The sequence below is a fragment of the Carcharodon carcharias genome, chromosome 25 (genome assembly GCF_017639515.1).
Source record: "Carcharodon carcharias isolate sCarCar2 chromosome 25, sCarCar2.pri, whole genome shotgun sequence".
In the NCBI taxonomy this organism is placed as follows: Eukaryota; Metazoa; Chordata; class Chondrichthyes; order Lamniformes; family Lamnidae; genus Carcharodon; species Carcharodon carcharias.
Genome location: NC_054491.1, coordinates 21,509,139 through 21,534,361, shown reverse-complemented (window position 1 = coordinate 21,534,361; position 25,223 = coordinate 21,509,139). Strand labels below are relative to the sequence as shown.

The 25,223-nt window shown below is 37.8% G+C and overlaps 1 protein-coding gene across 1 annotated transcript in view; it reads right to left on the bottom strand.

The window, feature by feature from the left end:
- The window catches only part of sorl1 (sortilin-related receptor, L(DLR class) A repeats containing), a 291,127-nt gene that overhangs the window by 244,647 nt on the left and 21,257 nt on the right, over positions 1 to 25,223 (bottom strand). Inside the window, exon 2 of the mRNA XM_041174224.1 lies at positions 7,416 to 7,532. Within this exon, the coding sequence (XP_041030158.1) occupies positions 7,416 to 7,532 (117 nt within the window). The remainder of the gene's footprint in view (positions 1 to 7,415; positions 7,533 to 25,223) is intronic.

Sequence of the window (25,223 nt, the reverse complement as noted above, 5' to 3'; positions counted from 1 at the left end):
TAGCTACAATAATTTTTGAAAAGGAGTTAGACATATACAAGATTTGATAAGGTTATTAAAATCATGACATGTATTGACAGTAGATAGGGAAAAACTGTTTCCATTGGTAGAAGGATAGAGAACCAGGGGGCACAGACTTAAGATAATTGGCAAAAGAAGCAAGAGGAGACAAGAGGAGAAACTTTTTCCCCCCCTCAGAGTGGTTAAGATCTGGAATGCACTGCCTGAGTGTGTGGTGGAGGTAAGTCCAATCGAGGCATTCAAAAGGGAATTGGATATTTTTCCCAAAAGGGAAAAAGATACAGGAGTTACCAAGAGAAGGCGGGGGAATGCCAGCAGACGAATTGTTCATTCGGAGCTAGTGCAGGCAATGGGCTGAATGGCCTCCTTTTGTGCTATAACAATTTTATTTTAATCTTAACAGAGAAAAAAGTGTTGGGAAAGACAAGAGGTGGGGAATAAGAAAGGGATAGCTCAGTCAGCACAGACATGCTGGGTTGAATGGTCTCTTGTGCAGTCCATAAAGTAACAATTAAATTATTCAGTAATTTAAACATTTGCAGATTGATCTATACAATTTTGAATTTTTCAAATAATTGATAAAGGAATATTCAAAACATATTTAAGTTTTTATTGGGATTTATTACAAACATGAATAATTTCATTACAGATACAAAGAGGTCTGTTCTGTAAAGAATGTTTTCTCACAAAAACACCTTCATTAGGACCATAAGACATAGGGCCTAATTTCTGCTCCTTCAGCCCATCGAGTCTGCTCCGCCATTCAATCATGGTTGATAAATTTCTCAACCCCATTCTCCCGCCTTCTCCCCGTAACCTTTGATCCCCTTACTAATCAAGAACCTATCTATCTATCTCAGTCTTAAATTCATCTTATCTTTCCAACTCCTATATTACCATTTCTGAAGAACTTTCTATTGGTCACACAAGACAGAACGTAGCCAAGACAGAAAAACCCATGGCTGCAATGCCTGTAGATTATGCTAAACAGCAAACTTGGAAAAAGTAGGATTCAACTATATACAAAAAAATGTTTTATTTATATTAACGTATTCAGGTCTGGAACGACTGTGGACTTCAAATTGTTGACTGAATATTTCTAAACTACTTGGGCTTCATTCATGGTTTAACAAATCATCTAAAATCTACAAATCATATTAAATGCCTCAAACTCCCAGCGACTGTTGTTTATCCCCAATTGATTTTTGAATCAAAATCTCCTACAAAGTTGCGCACACAGGAAGCTCCCGATCCACTTAATTCTGACACAGCTATTTCTAAATTAGACCACACAAAGTTATGGCTGTACATCACTGAAAATAGCTCTTAATATGAAGAATACTGAGCAGTATTTCTATCTGGAGCACATTAGCCTACCTTACTTAATCAGTTTTCTACCACCAACCTCCCATCTCATTTCAGGGTAAAATTTTGAAACCTTGAACTAGTCAGACAAATCAATTTTATTAAAAATATCCTAACCCTCCAAATCTCAGCAAGTGTGTTAATGAGCTTGCCACATTTGTCACATTATCACATGGTGTTTAGGAAACTGGGTCAGACTACAGATGAGCGGGAACATGCAACTACACTCCTCATTTGCCCACCCAGATTCAAAAGGACAACACTGGCAAGAATGCCTCCTGCCAAGTTTCCAATTGGCACACTGATGCTAAAAATCCCTATATGCTAACACTACTTCAACAATGTCAATTAAGCTCTTTTACTAAATTCGAAGAATCATTATTTACATGATAATGAATCATTATAAATGAATAACTCATTATTCATTTGGGTGTGCATTGCAAGCTGTCTATAACTTGAGTTGTCTCTCTGCAGAATTTAAGACTTAAAATAATCCACTACAGCACATATTTTACTTTACATTAGCACTCCTATTCTCAATGCAAACTGAAGTTTGCATTAAGTTATTCATGTTTTCTTTCAACTCACTTGACAAGAATTCCTGCAAGGATAAATAAAATTTACACAAATGAAATTACTAACTTGTTCTACATTCGTATTTAATGATTCAGTTCTATGTTTATAGCTATACTTTTTTGTAAGTATATATCTTGAAAGTTAATTTCTTTTTAATCTTCCTTCCATCAGGTTAGAATAGCATCAATCTGGTTCATTTTGCAACTATAGTGGAAGTATAGTGGAAAACACAAACAGGTATATTAAGAGAATGGCAGGGTTGGTGCCTAGGTTTTCAAAATATTAAAAAACAAAAAAAATGTAAACTTCTCAGAAACTTACACACCTGTCATGTACAATCTTGATAGCCAAGATATGGAAATGAACTGAGTTCCCAGGTTAGAGAGTCTTCCACAAACTAGACATCTGAAAACTCCCTCAAAAATATATTGGCTACAAAAAAACACAAAACGTACTCTACAAGAAATGCCTTAAACCTGATGAATTGTTTTCTCAAGTCAGCTGCAATTCTTTTTCTAAAGCCTGAACTGATTTATATAAAACTTGAGCACTTTAGGATGTTTTGCTACATTAAAAAGATGCTATTTCAATGCAAGTTATTGTAACACAGAAATAAAAATCACTAATCTTATTGGAAGACCATAAATTTTGATAGACATATTAAACTACCCTTCGGCTAGTTTAAAAGCAAGAGCATCATGCTGAGAAATGGAACCCATCTCTCCAATCCTCTTAACTACAACTAACAGCAAGATTTTCATACTAAAATGGCTAGGAATTATTGGGCATTTGTGCGTGGCTGATTTAATTGAGTTAGAGTCAGATGGATGACAAGGTTGAACTTATCAAAAAAGTGTAAAAAGGGCATTTAAAATGCTCATGAGTGAGCTAGGATAAAAGTCTCAGCAGATAAGGTGCAAGAGGTGTTTGGTTTTCAAAGAAACCCATGAAAAAGTTCTACAACACACAGGATAAATAAGGCAAGGCTATTACATTTATTTTCCAAAAGGAAAAGGCCACATTGACAACATGAACAATTATTATAGTATGAGAAAGTAAATTCCAAAGACAGGTGGAAACAATGGGATTTACAGAGTAAAAAGGAAGGAATATATTAAGAAGGGTGGTAGGTTGTATCGAGGTAGCAGTGTAAAATCTAAAAGATACATTGTGTGAAACAGAAACCGGCTTGGGAAATGGCCTCTAGCCACTTTGCAGAAGTCTGCTATTCCAGTAATCGAAGTTGTGTTAAAAAGCCTTTGGAATTCCACTGTCAAGTGGGTGCTGTGGTAGCCTTGCTGGATTGCCTCTATGTTGAAAATCTATTTTTAACTGTTGCCTTAAAAGTGGTATGTAATTGGGAGTCAGGTTAATTAGGAATTTGTTATAATATTAAAGTAAAGATGTAATCTTATATATGTGTTTTCAATGTCTTCTTTTGCTAATAATGTTTTAATTTTTAAAAATCTCTAAAAAGTGTTCGTTGGCTCATTACTTCTGAATTCAATGCACAAACCTTCGTGTAATAGCTATAAATTGCAAAACTGTTGTGATAGTGTGGCCAAGTTTCCACTGTGGATTTGGTCAGCCTAGTAAATACCACCTGTCATATCATAACAATATTAATGACTTGGATGAAGGGCCACAACGTATGTGTCATCAGCAAATTTTGCAACCAAAAGATAGGTAGGAAAGCAATTTGTGAAGGAGGACATAAGGAGCCTGAAAAAGGGAAATAGATAGGTTAAGGTGAGTGGGCAAAAGTTTGGAGTGTGATGTAGGAAATGTGAACTTCTTCCCTCTGGTAGAAGAATATTTTTTTTAAAAAAAAAAGCAATGTGTTATTTAAAATGGAGAGAGATTGCAAAACTTGGTAGTATAGAGGGATTGGAGTGCCCTAGTACATTGATCACAAAAAGTTAGTATGCAGATACAGCAAATGATTGGGAAGGCAAATGGAATGTAGGCATTTAGTGTAAAGGGAATAGAGTATAGAAGTAAGGAAATTGTTAAATTTGTACAGGGCATTAGTGAGATCGCATTTGGAGTACTGTATACAGTTTTGGTCTCCTTACTTAAAGGATATAATTGTGTTAGAATCAGTTCAGAGAATGTTGGCTCAACTGATGAACTAAGCTGAACTTAACAGAGATGAAGCAGTTATCTTACCAGGAAAGGTTCGACCTGTATCATTGGTGTTTAGCAAATTGGGAGGTGATCTTATTGAAACATAAGGATCCCAAGGGAACTTGACAGGTGGATTCCAAGAGGATGTTACCCCTTGGAGAGATACTAGAACTTGTGGAACAGTTTAAAAATAAGGGTCTCCCATTTAAGACAGAGGTGAGGAGAATTTTTTTCTCTAAGGGTAGCTAGTATATGGAATTCTCTTCCCCCAAAGAGCAGTGGAGGCAGGATCATTGAATATTTAAGGCTGAGTGAGATAGATTCTTGATTGACAAGGGGGTCAAAGGGTATAGGGGATAGGAAAGATAGAGAGTGGAGAGCAGGCCATGATCAGATCAGCTATGATCTTATTAAATGGCAGAGCTGGCTTGAAGCATTGAATGGCCTACTCCTGCTCCCAATTTATACTTAGTATGTAACTTGTGAAATATTCTGTACAACAGCCAACAAACAGTTGTATAGTCAATTCACTGAAATTGTCAGCAATATAGAGAGTGTTTTGAAAAACACATTTAAGCTCCGTAAATCATTGAGCAAAAACCTGCCACAAAAAAGTTACAAACTCTCCGCATGCAACTCGTGAATATAATGCCTATACATAGCCATTGTAAACGAGGTTCCCAGAAAACAACACCTTGGTACCTAAAAGCAGGCTATGTAAATATTTGAAGCAAGCTGATATGGGAGAATTCAGTAACCCTGATTAGATTAACTGTACAAAAGGTCATTACACAACAAGTCTGAAAACTTGTGCAATCTGCTCTGCTTTCTCAAAATTTCAACAGATTTAATTAGAGAAACTTGGAGATCTCTACAGCATCTCAATCAATCCACTTCAAATTGGTACATTGCCAGACTGAGCTACTGGAATCTTGGCAGTTTACCCTGACCACTATAATGAATTTTCAAATGTGTGTCATGGCTAGGGGTGTAATATTTTTTTCTTAAATTGCTGAGGGCTTATTGTTAAATTTGTGAAGCACCAATTAAAAAAAGTAAAATTTATAAATCGAGACATCAGGATCATTTTGTCTGTAATCATTGTATTTATTCCAGCTAATGTTACCTTTTAAAGAATTTCTTACCCTGTTTAAGCCAAACATAGGATCATGAAAACATTTGGAAGTATGCAGATAAAGGTTAAGAAATTAGTTATAAATTTATGTGTACAAAAATCACCACTAAACTGAGCTGACATGGCTTTGGCTCTTTTATCTCACATTAGTGAGCTGCTGCTAAACTTAGGAGTACCAGTTGCACGGGTACAGAATTTGTAGCAGCAACCAAAGACAATTGTTTTGATTTTTCCAACGTATAACTGGAGGAAATTGTGGTTCATCCAAAAATGAATAACAAAAATGACAGAGGCAATGCAGAAGTTCAGAAAGATGCTGTGAGATAGAGTTGAACATCATAAGCATTCATGTTGTCTATATATGGTGTCTCCAAGAGACAGCATGTAGTTGAGGAAAAGGAGGGGGTGAGGAACTCTGCAGGTAATGTTGGAGCAGGAGTAGCTAATTTGGCCTTTCAAGCCTATTGTGTCATTCAATGAAATCATGGCCAACCTGAATCCTAACCAACCGTTGGGGAACCAAGAAAAAAAATCTATCAACCTCCTTACTAAAACGTTAGGAAGTGAAGCTTTGATCCAAGCGTTTAAGTGTTTCCAGAATTCTTAGTGTTGCTATCAACTAGTTAGCAAGTCTGATTTAAGGTCATTTATAAAATAACTAATGAATATAGAATATCAGCAATGAACAAGTTCAAGAAAATACTTTCACAGTATAACAAAAACAGTTGCATAAGAGGAACTTTAAACACTACCAGAAGGCCATTGTCAACTATGTCAACAGAACCATGCAGCAAGTTATCAATCCCAACCCAGAATTTTGCAAATTGCTACAAACTGCTGAAACTGTGGGTTTAGTGGAGACCAGCACTCCAATATCAAAGCATGAATTTATTCAGGTTCAGTTACTTGAACCCGGAGATAAGTTATTGTCAACTCTTGGCTCCCCTTAATCTAAGTTATTTGATAAATCACACTAAACTAGCACTTAGCTACTGATTTTTCCAGTCATTTGTTAGCCATTTTTTTCAACTCAAAAAATAACTTACATTAATGAGACTATGTAGGCAATACCAGACTTTCAACAAATTGTATCACAGCACTTAACCTTTCATGAAGGAATTGTAATACGTCAATTGTGCAACACTTGCAGGGATGGCACACTAATGAGAACAGCAGCTCTGCAAAACAAAAAGCATCCTAACCAACCCAGCAGCTACTGTTGGGACTTAAATGCACCAAGCTAAGTTAATTAACACCACAATGCAGTTAACCAAACCAAAAAATACCAAACACAAGTATTTATGAAAAGAACAAAATTCACCTGAATAAGTTCTTATAACTCCAACCTCTGAAAATAGAAAGGGTTAGCAACGCAAGTATTGTGACAGTCTCCAAATCATTCATGAGATAAGCTTTTTTTAAAAAATCGTTCATGGGATGTGGGCACCAGCAGCAAGACCATCATTTATGTCTCTTATTGCCCTTGAGAAGGTGGCGATGAGCCATCGTCTTGAATCACTGCAGTGTGTATTGCACCATGACACCCTGTACTGCCAGGTAGAAAGTTTCATACTGTACCATGGAACCAAAATATGGCAGCTTAAAATTCCACACATTGCAGAAATATTAGTTGGAGTGTCTCTAAAAATTCCTGCACAGTTCTCTCCTTTTTAAAAATTCATTCACAGGATATGGGTGTCACTGGCAAGGCCAGCATTTATGCCCATCCCAACTGTCCTTGAGGAAACAGAACTGCCCTTCCTGAATCCAGCCAGTTGCTTGCTAGGTCAATTTAGAGGGCAGTTAAGAGTCCGGCATAATTCTGCAGATCTGGAGTCATTCAGATATAGGCCAGACTGGGTAAGGGTGACAGATTCCCTTCCCTAAAGGCCATTTGCAAACCAATTAAGATTTTACAATAATCCATGCACAAGCCATATTTTTCATACAAATGCATAGAACAATGCCTTATTCTATGATTTCATTGGGAACCTATGTTTCAAGATGCCCCAATTTTGAGTTGGAACAAATTTCTTGTTAAAAATAAGTTATAAATATGCATTCACTGTTTCATATCTTTTTTAAAAAGCCAGCAGGTTGCATGTTCTTCCAAACTGTACATCTTAAGTGTGATGATTGGCAACAGACCACCTTGAAGTCCAAAACTAACTTTTTAAAATGCTATACTTACAGAACTGGTGTGAGGTCCTTGTAAGATTGGACTATCCCGAGCAAGTGCCACTATCACGTTGCTCTTTTCTCCAGCCCAGTGGACCACCATTTGATTGTGAGAATCATTGAGGTTCACCTGCAACAAAATAATGAGGCAACATTAATATTCAATCAATCAATATGCAAGTTGCATTAGATATGCACTTACAAATATTGCAAACTGATGCTGACATTTCGCAAACACAAAATAGGCTCAATTAATAGCTTACTTTATAATTCACCAATGCTTTTATGTTTCGTATTTTCACTAAAGAATCTGAAGTAACATTTGCCAGTTCAAGTACAAAAATAATTCCATATTTCAGCATTAAGAGCCTCGTGCTGCATTCAAAAGATAAGGAAAAGCCTGAAGATATAAATCTGAGCATGAGTGTGAATATGGCACTGAGAGCAAGCATTTTCTGCCCAGAATCTTACTAGCACGGTAAAATACAATCTTACATTATTTCAAATGCCTGATTAACTCAACTAGTAGTAGGTAACCAGAATGCACACAGCTGATTGTTATGCTCAAAGAAACACAAATCTATTAAAATGCACACATCTCTCCACTGGTCTTTTTTCCTTCATTATAACAGCAATTTTGAAATGTCCCAAGGTCATTGGAGAGTAACATAACGTATAAGTTTTACCTCCTGCAAGGGGGAGATGGTGACAGTGGTAACGTGCTCAATTAGTAATCGTTAGTACTCTGGGTTCAAATTTAAATTCACTTAATAAATCTGGAATGTGAAGCTAGTCTCCGTGATGGTGGCCATGAAACCATTATCATAATTTTGTTCACTAATGTTCTTTAGGGAAGGAAATCCCAGTCTGGCCTACATGTGGTTGACTCAGCATTTATTGCCCATCCTTAATTGCCCTTGTTCAAAGGGCAATTTAAGAATCACATGTGGGTAGACCAAGTAAGGACAGCAGATTTCCTTCCCTACAGGGCATCAGTGAACCAAATGGGTTTTTATGACAATCAACGATGGTTTCATGGTCATCATTAGACTTTTAATTCCAGATTTTTTTTATTGAATTCAAATCCACCATCTGCTGTGCCAGGATTCGAACCTAGGCCCCAGAGCATTCCCATGGGTCTCTGGATTACTAGTCCAGTGACAATACCACTACACCATTGCCTCCCCTGCCCACAGAAATGGCCTAACAAGCCACTCTGATGCACACATCCCATGAAGGAATAACAAGCTAAGGAGCAGAATATTTGAATAGCCTTGGCACAAATGTTGCATATTAAGATTTAAAAAGATACTATGAAGAACACATCTATTATCCATCAAGAAAAGGGATCATAGGATCTTCCTGATGAACAGGCATTTGATAGCATTCTCACTTTGCATGCAAATTCAAACTCCATTTGAGCGCAAGAAGTCAAGCTGATGCTTCAGTGAAATCCTGAGGCTTTTTTTGCAATGGCAGTCCAATAACAAAACTTGTGTGTCATCACATTGCCATGTTTCTGCATCATGTCTGCATCAGAGGTGGAAAGATCTGAAAACTGAGGGTTTCCAAAAGGCATTTCCTAGGATCATGGCCAAACTATGCATACAATTTTTGCATCCGTTTGTTTCATGCTTTGGACTGTTGAAATACCAATTTATCAGCTTAAATCTTGGAAACAATTACCTATTACTGATGCCATTTTACTAGGCTTCCATTCAGGCCTGCACTCTAAAATCAAGACAGACATCTTAAATGCTACAGCTACAGAAGACAATGGGCTAAATAACCCACTCCACACCAGCCCACCTTACAGCCATAACGTGCTGCCAGTGGGCTAAACAAAAGCAGAGTGGGACTTCTGCCCTTCACTGGGGGTTGGCCAGCAGCTCCATTCCTGGCAGTGCCAAAGCAGGTTAGTGGCCACTACCAGGGCTGCAAGAGGAAGGCAGCCCATGGATTCCCAGGACCAGAAAAGTCTCAGGTCTCGGGCAGGGATTCAGTTTAAGGCTAGGTGGGTAGAAAGAAGGGGGTTCTATCTTCAGGACACTGCCCCAACAGATAGAAATCCCCCCTTTTTTCGACTAAATTTACAAAAGACTGCCTGGTCCTGCCCAGCTGCCCACATCAAACAAACATTTTATGGCATGGGCAGCGTATCATCACTGGTTTAGTTACAACCCTAATTGACCTGTTTAAATATGTGGTCAAGCTGATTTCAGCTCTCGCCCTATTTTATACACCCCCATTGCTGAAAACATGCCAAACACAGCCCAACTTGTGCCCAATTAAAAATCTCGATTCTCCAGTTGAAGCTTCTACAAAATATCAATAAAAAGCAGAAATAAAAATTCAACATGTTTCCCCAACTAAAGCACCCCAAACAATTAGAATCGTTTTTTCCTCTCCCCAGTACTGCACTCTTCCCTATGGGGATTTTCCTACAAGCTGGTTTCCTTCCAGTATTAAGTTCTGGATTAGTTGAAACATTTATTTTTTTTTTTTATTTTCTTGCTCCTCTCAATTCACCTCCTTCTTCTAGCCACCCATCCATCGCAAAATGCTAAACATGCCAAGATTTTAGATATTTTGTATGAAAATACATCGACTTCTCCAAGCAATTTTACAGCTAACACATAATAAAAACCTAATCTTCATGATGGAGGAGGAAGAGGGATTCATTAACTGCTGCTGTCTTTAACACTTTAACACCTGTTAACACCTGGCCCACATATGAAAGAAAGAAAACTCTTCTACTACAATCAGGTATCACCAATAGCTTTACAGCTAACAAAGTACTTTTCATGTGTAGTCACTTTTGTAACGTGACAGTCAAATAGTGCACAGCAAGATTATCATCCACTCTCTGCAGTTGGTGAATAGAGATTGCATTTGCTACTCCAAATTACAACTTAGCTCAGTTCTGATGCCAGCTCAGGAAAAACTATAGGTGGCCTGTAACTACTAAGCATAAACAAGTTCCATACAGTTTTCAGACCTGTAAAAATGAATGCAAAAAAACACTACAGCAAACAAGTTAGGCTCCCATAACATGCTATGCAGTCTTCCAAAAAAAAAACACATTTCAGAAAGCAGCCTGTACCTTTGCTAAACTTTGGCAAGCCAGATCCCAAGTAGAAAGCTGTTTGTCCAGAGATAGGATCAGACTCAATTGTGATGCAACAGTAAAATAACCTGTTAACACTCGGCCCACATATGAAAGAAAGAAAACCCTTCTGCTACATCAGGTATCACCAATAGCTTTACAGCTAACAAAGTACTTTTCATGTGTAGTCACTTTTGTAATGTGACAGCCAAAAAGTGCACAGCAAGATCCCACAAACAACATCAAGGTATTGACTAGATGTTCTGCTTTAATGATGTCAGCTGAGGGATAAATATTTGACAGCACACCTGGGCAAACTCTCCTTTGGATAGTGCCATGGGGTGTTTTACATCTACCTGAGGGGGCAGAAACACCTTTAGTTTAACATCTCATTCAAAGGCACTGTAGCAGACTGTCACCCAAACTGTATGTCTCTGGAATATCACTTGAACACAACTGAACCACAGTTAATACATGAACAGCAGCAACTTAGACAAGGTACCAGAGGCTGACCAAGATCCATGCCTCAGTACTTTCAGGAGAGGAGAATTACAATATTTTTTTTAATGCTATATTCTGTCATAATAAAAAGCAAAAGGAGTAGAAAGCAAGCATTTCCTCCCTACCAGCCCAGGACAGGAGCAGCAAATTAAAAGGCATAAGATGAAGTTTTAAAATGTGCAGGTCTCCCCCCGGATATATTTTTAAACAAACACATTGAGCAATAGTTTGCCTTTGCCGCAGAATTTTCAATTTGCCAAAGATTAAAATTAACCTCATTACAACTGGAAAACACCAATTAATAAAAAAGACAATCTTATGAACTGGAGTGCTACAATTACAGTATATTGTCACAGCATTATCACAAACACTTCCCCAGTATCAACTTACACCTTATTTTCTTTGGCAAAGAGTTTTTGCTGAAAAAGGATGCTATAGTGGCAAGTATATAGAGGATTCATTGTCAAATGCTTTTTATTTTTTCCTACCTCATCACCCTAACAAAAACAAAAAGCACTTATGAATTCAAGTTAACAATGAAGAGAAGACAGTGGAGTCATGTTAGTTCCGCTTTCAATTTACATTGTGCTCATTACATGATAGGTAAATTTACACAGTTAGGTGAGTGTGGGGTAGGGAATGAATGAGGCAAAGTTCCAACACAAGGAACTTAAGGATGGCTTTGAGGACAAGGAGAGTTCTAGCAACTGGAGACAAAATGACCCAAGTGGCCATGGGTGGTGGGAGTTGGAAATGAGAAGTGGGCCAGTGTTTAGAGTTCTAGAGGACAGGTGTAGCAATATCAGGCAAAACAGAAAGAGCAACAACCTTAAACTCCCACCTCTGGAACAAGAAGCCTTACCAAGAACATGAGTGATGAGGATGAGCAAATGATACAGGTGAGCAAAGTGTTTGCAGCATTCTGGAATAATTCAGTTTATGAAAGCTGGAAGCAGAAGGCCAAAATCCTATCTGCAAAGCATTTGCTCCCTAGCCCAGCTTTTCAGCTTTCATTCTTTTAATTACATAATAGAACCAAACATTAGAGAAATAAAAACAAAAAACTGCAGATGCTGGAAATCCAAAACAAAAACAGAATTACCTGGAAAAACTCAGCAGGACTGGCAGCATCGGTGGAGAAGAAAAAAGTTGACGTTTCGAGTCCTCATGACCCTTCAACAGAACTAACATTATTTTTTGGGAAATATCAGTATCCCACATTAACAGAACTCAATCTGAAAATTGAACATGCCTTATAAATAGTATCAATCCTCTCTCTGAACATTTTTCAACAATTCAAGTTTTTCCTGCTATATTGGCCTTCTTCTCCCATAGTTCATTCCATTATTGAGAGCAAACACTTGCAGACAAGAGAGAGCACAAACGAGAGAGAGAGAGAGAGAGAGAAAGAAAGAAATATTTAGACACAAAACTCCAGAATTAGAACCAGGAGAGAGTTCTTCAGTGGCTGTCAGGGGAAAATACGTAGAAAAGAAGATAAGGTTGTGTGTAAGGGTAGGCATTTTGAGATCTAACAAGTGTGAAATCTCTTCAGCATCATCCTATGAAGACAGCAGCTTGAGGTAAAGAAAACTCACTTTGAATTCGACTTGTTCAGGGTATCAGGTTTCTTTGCCTGGGTCTTTAAAATCTGTGTGTCTTACAGTTGCCTTAATGAAAGTGAGATTGTTTCAGGGATTTAGAAGTTATCATAGTAGTAATTTGTAGATCTATGTATGTATTTAGAAATCTATTCTCTTAAGAAATGTTTAACCTAGTTTTGTAAAAACCTATAAGACTTGGTGGTCTTATTAATACTGAATTCAAGGCACACATCTCAAAACTTATGCAAACTGCCAAACAAGTTGTTTCAAGTTTCCCTTTGGGATTTGAACAATTCAGCATTTACCATCTGCTGTGTCATAACACTATGCTTCAGACGCTAATGATGCCGGTGTTAAACAGAGAATTTACAACCGTGAGATGGTTGGAGGAGATTTGAAGGAACAACCTTGCCAGAACAGAGCAAAGGTGCAAAAAATCTCATCCCTTATATGAATCTTCGAAACAGTACTCAGACCAAGTGACTAATCTCCCAATTTCTGATAAGTATTGACTTTAGTTTTGGAGTGTAAGTCAAATGGGTAGAAGGAAATTTGAGTTGAAAGTTCTGTTTAGAATACAAATAACTGAATTCTTTGTACTTTAAAAGGAACTGACAATTTAAAGGTAGTGTAGTTAATAGCATTGATATTCATTTGTTTTTGTGTAGTAAAATTGTTTTGATTTAAACTGTGGACCTTGTGGCCTCAACCTTAGTAAATACCTGAGTTTTCGGATTCTTAAAAAAAGTAAACAAACACGTTACAGGTCTCGACTGAGATCGTATCCTCCTGTAATGTTTTTAATCACATTAAATAGAAAAGGACTGCGTTCTGAAATGGCCTAGCAAGCCATTCAGTTCAAGGGCAATTGAGGATGGGCAACAAGTGCTGGCCTTGCCAGTGGATACCCATATCCATGGAATAAAAAAATTCCATTAACAGAACAGAAACACAATTACCATAAAACACAGGAGCAGAAATTAGGCTATTCAACCCATCGAGTCTGCTCCGCCATTCAATCATGGCTGATAAGTTTCTCAACCCCAATTTCCTGCCTTCTCCCCATAACCTTACCAATCAAGAACCTATCTATCTCGGTCTTAAGTACACTCAATGACCTGGCCTCCACAGCCTTCTGTGGCAATGAATTCCATAGATTCACCACTCTCTGGCTAAAGAAGTTTCTCCTCATCTCTGTTCTAAAAGGTCTTCCCTTTACTCTGTGGTTGTGCCCTCGGGTCCTAGTCTCTCCTACTAATGGAAACATCTTCTCCACGTCCACTCTATCCAAGCCTTTCAGTATTCTGTAAGTTTCAATCAGATCCCCCCTCATCCTTCTGAACTCCGTCGAGTATAGACCCAGAGTCCTCAAACGTTCCTCATATGTTAAGCCTTTCATTCCTGGGATCATTCTAGTGAACATCCTCTGGACCCTCTCCAGTGTCAGCACATCCTTCCTGAGATACAGGGCCCAAAATTGCTCACAATATTCTAAATGTGGCCTGACCAGAGCCTTATAAAGCCTCAGCAGCACATCCCTGCTTTTATATTCTAGTCCTCTTGAAATAAATGCCAATATTGCATTTGCCTTCCTAACTACCCACTCAACCTGCAAGTTAACCTTAAGGGAATCCTGGACTAGGCTCCCAAGTCCCTTTGCATTCCAGATTTCTGAATTCTCTCCCCATTTAGAAAATAGTCTATGCCTCTATTCTTCCTATCAAAGTGCATGACCTCACACGTCCCCACGTTGTATTCCATCTGCCACTTCTTTGCCCATTCTCCTAACCTGTCCAAATCTTTCTGCAGCCTCCCCACCTCCTCAATACTACCTATCCTTCCACCTATCTTTGTATCATCTGCAAACTTAGCCAGGATGCCCTCAGTTCCTTCATCTAGGTCATTAATGTATAAAGTGAAAAGTTGTGGTCCCAACACAGACCCCTGCGGAACTCCACTAGTCACCGGTCACCATCCTGAGAAGGACCCCCTTATCCCCACTCTCTGCCTCCTGCCAATCTTCTATCCATGCTAGTACCTTGCCTCTTAACACCATGGGCTTTTATCTTACTGAGCAGCCTCCTGTGCAGCACCTTGTCAAAGGCCTTCTGTAACCTACTCGTTACCTCCTCAAAGAATTCTAACAAATTTGTCAGGCATGACCTCCCCTTGATGAAACCATGCTGACTTTGCCCAATTTTACCATGTACTTCCAAGTATTCTGAAATCCCATCCTTAATAAAGGACTCTAAAATCTTACCAACGACCGAGGTCAGGCTGATCAGCCTGTAATTTCTCGTCTTTCGCCTCACTCCCTTATTAAGCAGGGGGGGGGGGGGCTTACGTTAGCGATTTTCCTGTCCTCTGGGACCCTTCCTGACTCCAGTGATTCCTGAAAGATCACCAGTAATGCCTCCACTATCTCTTCAGCTATCTCCTTCAGATCTCTGGGGTGTAATCCCTCTGGTCCAGGTGATTTATCCACCTTCAGACCTTCCAGTTTTCCTAGCACTTCTCCTTGGTAGTGGCCACCATACTCACCTCTGCCTGCCCCCCCCACCCCCCCAGCTCTCTTGAACTTTGGGGATGTCACTCGTGTCTTCCACCGCGAAGACTGACGCAAAGTACCTATTCAGTTCCTCCGCCATTTCTTTGTTCCCCAATACTACTTCTCCAGCGTCATTTTCCAGCGGCACAATGTCCACTTTTGCCTCTCTCTTACTCTTTATTTATCTAAAAAACTCTTGCAATCTTCTTTTATATTACTGGCTAGTTTATCCTCATATTTAATTTTCTCTCTCCTTATTTCTTTTTTAGTTGTCCTTAACTTACTTTACACAACATCTATGGCAAAACAAAACAAATAAAAAAAATCAATTGTATTGATTGGCTTTTTCATAATCAAAATCACCAAGATCAGAGTATATGAACAAGAGGCCAAATTGAGAGGAATGAAGTGGTCTTGTGGGGGGTCACAGGAAGCGAGTAAAAGGGAGAGTAAAGGCATGGAAGGATTTATACACTTGGATAGAGGCATTATATGAGGCATTAGGGACTGGTGATGGGTGAGCAGGTCTTGGCATGGGTTAGGATATAGGCTGAAGAGTTTTGGGCAACCTGAAGTATATGGATAATGGACAATATGAAGGTGGCTGAGAGAGGACTAGAAATGTTGAATTCGGAAGTGGCCTTGTAGGTCACTCATCCATGAGCAAACACTGATTATATGTAGAAAAAAAAAACCCAGGTGGCTGGCAACATAAGCAAAGCGAGAATAAGATGCTAGGTTACTCTGGTAGGACATGGTCATTACCTTGAAGAAGCATATCAGTTGGAATTCTGCTATTAAAAAAGTGAGAACTCACTCCAATGGCTGATTGTTGCAATGAAAGGACACCAATTAAGTGAATGTTCCAAATACTACGCTGTTGGTCAATTCTTTTTTCAAGAAGTAAAGCTGCTTTCCAGATCAACTTCTCATCAAGAGAAAACAAAATAGAAAATTGTATGACTGCTTATCAAGAGTACATTGGCTGCTTAGCCTCAGTGATTTTTCGTTGGAAGGAACTCTGTTTGTATTGTAATGAAACAAACCACAGGCTGAATTGGCCTCTTGAGGAATACTATTTTCATCAGCTTATCTTGGATAAGTGCTGAGGGTTATCTGTTGTGAAACCAAATACTCCCAGTGGAACTTTCAACAGTTCAAAGGGATATTTGAAGATGGAACCTCTGATGTCATTTAGTTGGGCATATTTTGTCCAAGTGTTTTACTCCAGGACTTGCAAGGGCCAATTTTCAATTGGTGTGAAGGATTTTGGATATTTATAAGGAATGAGCTAGAAACCCTGGATTGTTCAAAGAGCAGAATTTGATTAAATATATTAAAAAGGGTAAAACACAATTATTAAACAGATCATTTAGAAGGTATCCTGGGAAGGATGACCAATTTCAAAAGGTTATTACTATTTCAGACTGTCTCAACTAGCCTTGGAAACAATGCATTTTTCAGAGATAAGCAGAGCTTAAAGATAAAAGCAATTGCTTAGCTAGGACTAGGAGGAGAAACCATGGAAGACTGTCTCATGTATTTTCAAACCGCTTGTGCGTCAGTGAAATATGGGGGAAAGAGCTTTGCCATCAAGGCTGTAAAAGCAGCCAGTTTACAAGACTAGTCAGATGAACACCAAGGTCAGAGAGAATTAAACTCTCAAGCCTCCCAAAGCAAATTAATTTATCCAGAGTCTGGAGGTGTACTGGTGACTTAAGGTTGTATGCATCTCTCCCTATAAACCTGTTTTAGTTAGAAAAAAGATGGAAGCCCTGATTGATCTTAATCCTGATTACCTTAGAGGAAAACGCATTAGTTAAAAAATACAAATAAAAGGTTACATTTAAATGATTAACTAGTGTTAATATTGCCAGACTGCTAAAGAGCTAATAGCAGTCAGTTTTGTGGGCCAGCTTATTTGTATAATTATTCACCAATTCAGGTATGGACTTGAAGACAAAGGAAATGGACAAATGGTTTGAGAGACTTAAAATACAGGCTAATGAAGAGTATCACAATGGGATGAAAATTTTCAATAGTTCAAATAAGCATTGTAACTAATTTTAGTCATGGCTAAATGGACACAAGATTAAGAAGTGTTACTGACCGGAAGGGGGGCAGAGGGGTTAATTTAAAACAGTACTACTTTCCACTCTCATCACTTGTCCATAAACAGAAAGGTGTTTTGATTAGTTTCCCCCTTTATAAAAGTGGTGACGTATTTCACAACCCTTGGTTTGATCCAATTTTCTATTTATAAACTCACAGTAAATAAGAAATAGGATGATGAACTCAAAAGGGTAAGTTTATTTGCACACGTTAAACATAAAAGGAAAGTTCACAATGGCCCCCTCACTTCAGATTGTAAAGACATGGGCAGATAAAATAAATATTTACAGTACAGAGGAAGGAAATATTGTTTCCCCATGGGTTCCAGAGTCCAGAATCAAAAACCAAAGAGGAATTCTTTCACAGAGGTTGGCAGACTGAAAACCAATGTTGTAGAATTACCTTTTTCGGTGGTATTGACTTCATACAATGAGATAGACACAGATGAATCAACCTTGTAGGCAAAGACACAGAATTTCCAACAGAAGCAGTGTAGATGGGACCAGGTGTTCAACACTGGCAGAGCTCCTTTTCTGTGAGGCTATTATTCAGGTGGTAAACAGCAGACTGAGACTATGCAGTTCAGCAAGGCAATATTACTTGTTCCACAAGCCAGAGGCCCATGTCACATGACTCTCACCTCTCCACCATCATTGACAAAAGGATGTGCAACTATTCTCTGGATTCCAATGACTGATAAATGTCTCAGCCATTAGGAATTGAAAAGAAGGTTGTGGGGCCTTTGTCATGGCTGACAATCCATCTCCTTCTAACCAGCCTGGGTTAAATATAGAAGGCCTTCGTATAGCTCTCTGAAGTTGAGCTGTACAGTCCACAGGAGGCCATTAGTGGCTCATCAGGTAATGAGGTGCGAGTTTTCCTAAAACTGCCAAGTAGCTTCTTTTGTTCAGGGGTCACTGACAGATTCCGCCATTTTAAAAAAGGTCTTTGTTCAGTTTTTTAAAAAAATAGAAATTGCAATGAGCATATTTACATATTTTATAAAAAAAGATATGCAGTGTGAGGTCTTAGTGCCTCAGGAGGTAAAGGCAAAAATGGGGAAAGAAATAATCTGACTTGAGGGTTAGTTACTGTCCTAGTCCTATAGTGCATATTAGGAGATGGTACAGCGCTACATCTGGCTCTCTATTAAGGGAACTGTAGATTCTTCACCTCAACTGTTACCTAGCTGGTATAAAGAGTACTTGCCAAGATGTGTTAGTCTTGCTTTGTCCGATCATTGTGCAGATAGTTTTTCACTTGCCAATTTCTTTTCCTCCCTTAAGACCCACCCTTTGTCAAAAATTGATGCTGAACCAATGCTGCTCTGAAGATGTTGGAATGTTTTCAATGCATTATATAAATGCAAGCTGTTGATATCTTTAGAGTTTTAGAAATCAGAATAAAAATTAAAGATTGAAGGAACATGAACACAACACTAAATTCTAAAAGGAATGTACAAAGATGAGCACTTCAATTAGTATCTTATAATTTTTAGTAGAAAAAAACCATTAATGAGGGCTTTGTGAAGAGAGTAACTATGAAATACTTCACTGCTCTTCCCATATATAAAAAGGGGCAATCAGAAGGACTTTAAGAGCAAGGTCAAATCTGACAAGTCTAATGTGGTTCTTAATAAAAACCAAATGGATTGAGCAAAGAAACAATGATACATTGCTACTTGGATATTAGCGAGCTTTTGCTAGTGCCACAAGACTGGAAAGAAAAAAAAGGAAGGGAAGGGTTGATCATTTGAAGTGAATCAGAGAAATAAAGGGTCGTTTATACATAAAGCTGCATCAACATGAAAGATGGCTTGTCAGCCTCCTCAGGGATCAGTGTACAGGCTACCATGGAATATACTGTAGAAATAATTTAGAAGCAGAGACAGGACAATGCTAGTTTTAATCTGGGCATTGAGTGGAACACAGACAAAACAAGAATAGTGCTGGACAGATGATGGGGTGACGAAGGCCATTTAAAAAGGTGCCGAGATGCAAATAAAAGCTAAAAATGGTATTATTCTATCTGTAACCGCAAACTGCTGGTCACAGGAAGAAGTGCAAGAAAGGGATCCTAGTGTATATAGCTTGCAAATGTGAAGAATAGCTTAGGGACTAAAAAGATGAGCACAAAAATCAGGAAATAAGCTCTAGTTTGGTGTACAATCCAATCTATAAAAAGGAACTATAAAAGGAAATACATCACACCAGATGGTCATCCTTTGCCATGCTCTATAAATAGATAGCTTGGATTGATGAAAGCAAAGAACTGCAGATGCTGGAAATCCAAAACAAAAACAGAAACAGAAATACATGGAAAAACTCAGCAGGTCTGGCAGCATTGGCGGAGAGGAGCATAGTTGACGTTTCGAGTCCTCATGACCCTTCAAGGGTCAGGATGCTGCCAGACCTGCTGAGTTTTTCCAGGTATTTCTGTTTCTGTTTTTACCTTGGATTGATGATTTACAAGGTGGAGCTATGGAAACCGAGAATGCTTGAATCAGAAAGCAACACAAGAAACTAAGTTCCTAAAAACGATTTCTGTACCTTGCTTGTCCTGCTATCCATTCTTAATTAGCACATTCTTTTAGATAATATCACCATCTTCAACACCTTTGTTCTTTTGTCTGTGACATCTTTTAGTTATCTGCTCCTATTTCTGCTTGCTTGTCCCTACAACCAAACCCCACCCCTTTAAACCAGCTTATATTTCACCCCTCTCCTATTTTTACTTAGTTCTGTTGAAGGGTCATGAGGACTTGAAACATCAACCGTACTCTTCTCCGCGGATGCTGCCAGACCTGCTGAGTTTTTCCAGGTACTTGTTTTGGATTAATTCAATCTTTGTTACAATAAGAAGTTCTGCAAAGCGGGGATGGACTCTAATCTAAACAGCCCACCTCCCACCTGCTTCGGAGCTTAATTACTTTACACAAGGGGGAGCTGACTTGTACAGAAAAGATAATAGAACAGGATTATAGGAACAGAATAGTAAGCTTTACTTATTAAACTTTTGTTGAAATTCATGCGTTCATTATCAGGTGTTCTGATTCTATATCTAAAAATTCAACTCTACCAACTATAAGTCCCCAATTTCAATTAACAGAAACTATGCATGTTGAATTTTCGTTGCATTATAATGCTCTGAAGTAGGACAGGTAACTATAGGGATTACCTCAAAAGCAACATTAAAATACCTACAAAGGTCAGTGCTCAAAAAAGCAACCACCTGGCTTGGTTGATTGGCTGATAAAATTAAAAACTCAAAAATAGATAACCTCAAGTGGGAAAGGATAAGATTTTTTTTTTGAGGTCAAACTTTACAACATTATAGTTACAGATTAATATATACAAAACTGCTTCTTTATAATAATAACTAGCTAATTCAACAGAAATATGCCATAGGCATCAGTGAACTGAAGTCAACCTCGTGCCAGACAACAAATCTATTCAATGAGTAGATTTGTGAAGTTGGTTGCATGATTATTCATTTTCTTAACACCAAATGCATGGACTATTAAATTTCATGATAATGCTATAGCAAAAAAAAAGGACAATTCTGTATTTTTAATTTTTGAAGGAAACAGTCACCCCCAACCAAATTTCAAAATGAAGGGAACATCAAGAATGGAGCAAATTGCTTACAGGATTCAAACCAGGTTGAGTAATCTGGATATTAGGTAGAATAAAACAGCTTTGTTCCAGGTGTAAATTGAATTATACATGGCTATGGCATTAACAGGTATCTAGAACCCAAACAAAATATGATCACATTCTATACATTAATTCCTGCTACTATTTCTTTGCTTATGGATTTTCTTTTATAAAAAGTTTACAAAAGTAATCAACTTAGTTTTATTTTATTTTCAGTTCAGTTTTAGGTTTCATTGTGCCTTGTTTGATGATTTTTCCCTTTTGTTAGCCAATTATTTAGATTAATATTTTTCTGATAACTAAAATGTTGTGATAAATTTGCAGTAAAGGTCAGGGTAAAGCTTTCATGAAGGATTGCCAGCTGAACACATGCCCAAAACAGAATATATTTCAAAAATACTTAACTGGCGTAAAGCACTTTGGGATGCCCTGAAGTTGTGAAAGAACTTGCAATTATAGAGTCTCCTTTTTATTATTTTGTGTCCATTTAAATTGGATCAGGTAGAACAGCAGCTGGAGTATAAGTGGCATTAGCAACATGGGAGGAGATGACAGGGGTGGGGGGGGAAAAACAGACAGCTCCCCACACCTAGTTACTATCCCAGTAACCTGTTTCAATGTGCAAACTCTTCAGAAATATCTAGAATTGAATCTGGGACCATCTAAGTCTGCACAACTCAGTGTCAGACATTGAATTTCGACTTCAAACCATTTCAGGATAGAAGAGGGGATACAGTGTCTAAGTTTTTAAATCCCGTGACATTTGAAAAAGTAAAAATTTATTAAAAAGTCTGAACTCATTGTGGAAGCAATTTAGTTTCTGCTTGTGAATGTTAATATATGACATTTACTCCATGACCCACTACGCATATCACAATTAAAACCATCAAAGGATTATTTTAGTAATTGCATGATACATTATGTAAAAAAAAACTGTAGATGCTGAATTTGCCTTGATAGTATGCCATTGAAATTATATCTATCATGCCTAAAATTTAATGTTATAGCTCTGAGGTAGTTCACTGCAGAAATATGTATTTTATTTGGTGTGGAGAAAAGATGTTTAACATGCGCTAACATTGGCAGTTCAAATAAAGTTGTGTGTAAAAGTGCAAGTAATGTTAAATGTGCACATTTATTTTAGCAAGTGAGTACAGTTAAAAGCCACCAGAGTTACGCAACATGACAAACACCAATCACTATATCATTTAATAGATCAACAAGGCAATTCTTTGGAGGGAGCCCATCCATCTGGTTAGGCTTTCAAATGTAGTGTTCTGTCACTTGTTGATATTTGCACATATGTGATGAAGCACATGCAAATGATGTAATTGTTGGTGCTTGCTTGGATGAGTTACTGAAGTCAAGTACAGAGAGCAGAATCAATATCAGTAGAGCCAAACAAAATGTAGTTAAACATTAATAACATTTTAACTCTTTCATTCTGCCAGATTCAGACACTCGAATAAAAAGAAATTGAATGACAAATGATCATGAAGTTATGATTAGTTCTTTGTAATAGAATTTTAAATAAATCCAGACACATGAATTTACTTTAATATTTGTTCATAGGATGTAGGTAGTGCTGGCTAGGCCTGCATTTATTGAATTCTGCTGTAGAATCTCTCACACCTTGAGGGTTTATAAATAGGTGTGTAACGTGCAACTGAAAAGGGGAAATAAAGTAGCATTTTAATGTGAAAGAACAACTCCCATGTCACATATTATGTTTTCTTCATTTAATAATCAATCAAGTTCATGTTTTCTTGAGAAAGATAAAATGAAAAGAGAAAAAATGTAGAAGATCCTACTGAGGCCCAGGCAACCAGCCACTTACCACTGACACTTCTAATGATAACTGTTCATCATTCAAACTGCCTTGATTAGAATTTTTACAACTCAAATTGCTTTTTACAGGCTGAAAGGAAAAGCAAAATCCATTTTGCAGTAAGTACTGCAAACTTTAGCATTCAAATTGTGCCAGATTTTTGCTCAGCAAGTATGCACATGGAATGCATACAATAAAAAGGTACGTGTAAGGCATTTCTACTAATAGTGCATGTGGTTGAAAGATTGTCACTGTGACCTAGTCATCAAGTTCTACTGCACAATACAGGATGTCACAGCAGTACAGGCCATTGAATTTCTTCCTATGCTGAGCTGTCAATTTCAGCCACACTATAAGGAGACACATATCAATCATTGGACAGAGTCTTGCAGTCTAAATAGCAGATAACACAGACCTTTGCCACTTTGGAAGGCCATAGTAGATTCAGTACATCCAAGGAGCTAATTTACACTCGAACCCAGAAGTTGTAGCTCATCAGAATGGGCTCCCAGGCTGATGGTCCTGCTGGGATTTGACAGCATGCAAACTTGGGCTGAATGCCCTGTACTTACATCGGTATTTGCACCAATTTATTTATGACTGCTCCTAGCATGCATAGATCCTGATCAGGAGGGCAGCCCAATAAATGAGCTGGAGTATCATAATACTCCCACACAAGCTACCTCCACTTCAACACATAACTGGATTGGCTGAATATTCTGTTTCCACTATATATTTGGATTGAGATTTAGAGCTAGGTGTTGGTGGTGTACACACAAAGGCTGATCCAGTATCAGCAAATTATGTTACCAAAGGAGAATCATGCAGGCGAAAAGGAGTTGGAGATAGATCCCTGGGAATTCTAGGTGACAGTATGGGGTGCGGAGAAGTCATTGCTGTAGAAGATGAAACCTCCTGAATTCTTGCCAGAAAGCAAGAGCCTCATCCTTCAAAATTAAAAATACGGAAGCTCATCACAAGTTGCCACTAACCTAACCTGTAACAAACCTATTACAGAATTCCACTCAAAGTTGGCGAAAGTTTAAATCATGTATATATGGATGTATGCATTTCTACATGCTACATTATTGGGGAACATGGTCAAAGGCCTGATATTCAAAGGTTATATTTGAATCAGGAAGTAGCGTAATATCCATCAGCAGATGGGGAAGTTGCAAAACATTTGCAGTTTCAATAATTAGCACTTTAAAGATATATGAAAGTTACAAAAATTTTCTACTGAATGGTTTGTTTTGTTTAACAAGTTCAAAAACCAACAGTGCAATCTAAAGGAAGAATTGTTAAATTTGTGGTACATTGGATATCATTTTTGTATAGTACTTAACTTACACATATTTGCAACCGAACACAAAAAAAACATTGTAAACTTATTCTATCCTCACCAACCTTGCAGTTTTCATGATCATGTTTTCTAAGTGCAAAGTCATGGATTAACTAGATCAGTTTTACATTTCTTCACATTTGTCACATTTTCCCAGTTTTAAGAATATTTTAGCCATGTATTATCAATTTCCAAAACAAGTTTTCCAAAAAGTTCTAATGCATAAATAAGTTTAAAATGTACAAATTTACATATAAAGCTGCATAAGCTCCATACAATAGAACATTCAACAAAATGTGCAACTCCCAGTCAAACAGAGGCCAACCTAAATCACAATTTGAACTGAGCCATTATCTGTAAACATTAGCTCATTTTCATTCCCATTAGCCAATGGACCAAATAATTCTGAACTCTTGCTTCTATTTGCATCAAATAGCACTTAAAAATTATTTAAAAAAAGAAAATCAGAAGTCAAGATTCCACATTTATAAAAAGCGAAATAGTTTGAATGCTGGAAATGAAAAATAGCAACAGGAAGTGCTAGAAATACTTAGGTCAGGAAGTATTTGCTGAGAAAGAAAAAAAGAGCTAATATTTCAGGTTGATGGTCTTTTGTCAGAGAACTGGAAAAAGCTGAGATACAACATATTTTAAGCAAGTTATATGCAGAGAAGTGATAGCATGGAGGCAAGGGGAGGTCAAACAACAGAAGAGATTATGCTGCAAGATGAAAGGAAATTGTAATAGGACTGAAGAACCAAAAAGATGGTCCTAGTGGAAGTACAAACGGCAGAATAATCAACATTTGAGATCTGAAAAAAAAAGTGGGGGGGAAAAAGGAGGTTACAAATCAAATTGTTGAATGCAAATATTGAATTTGAGCATTGTAATATGTCTAAAGAGCATACCAGGCCTAATAATTAATGCCTAATAAAATGCCTCAAGTTTTTCCTATGTCTCACTTCTCTCCCTTTTCCATCTGTATTTCCCAGTCCTCATTTTTTTCTGCCCACAATTTAAATTTTACTGATATTTCTTGCTTTATTCTTCCTAGTTTTGTCTCTGCACAGAGTTCTTCTATATGATTGGTTGAATCATTTCAAATAGTTTTCCTTTATAATTTC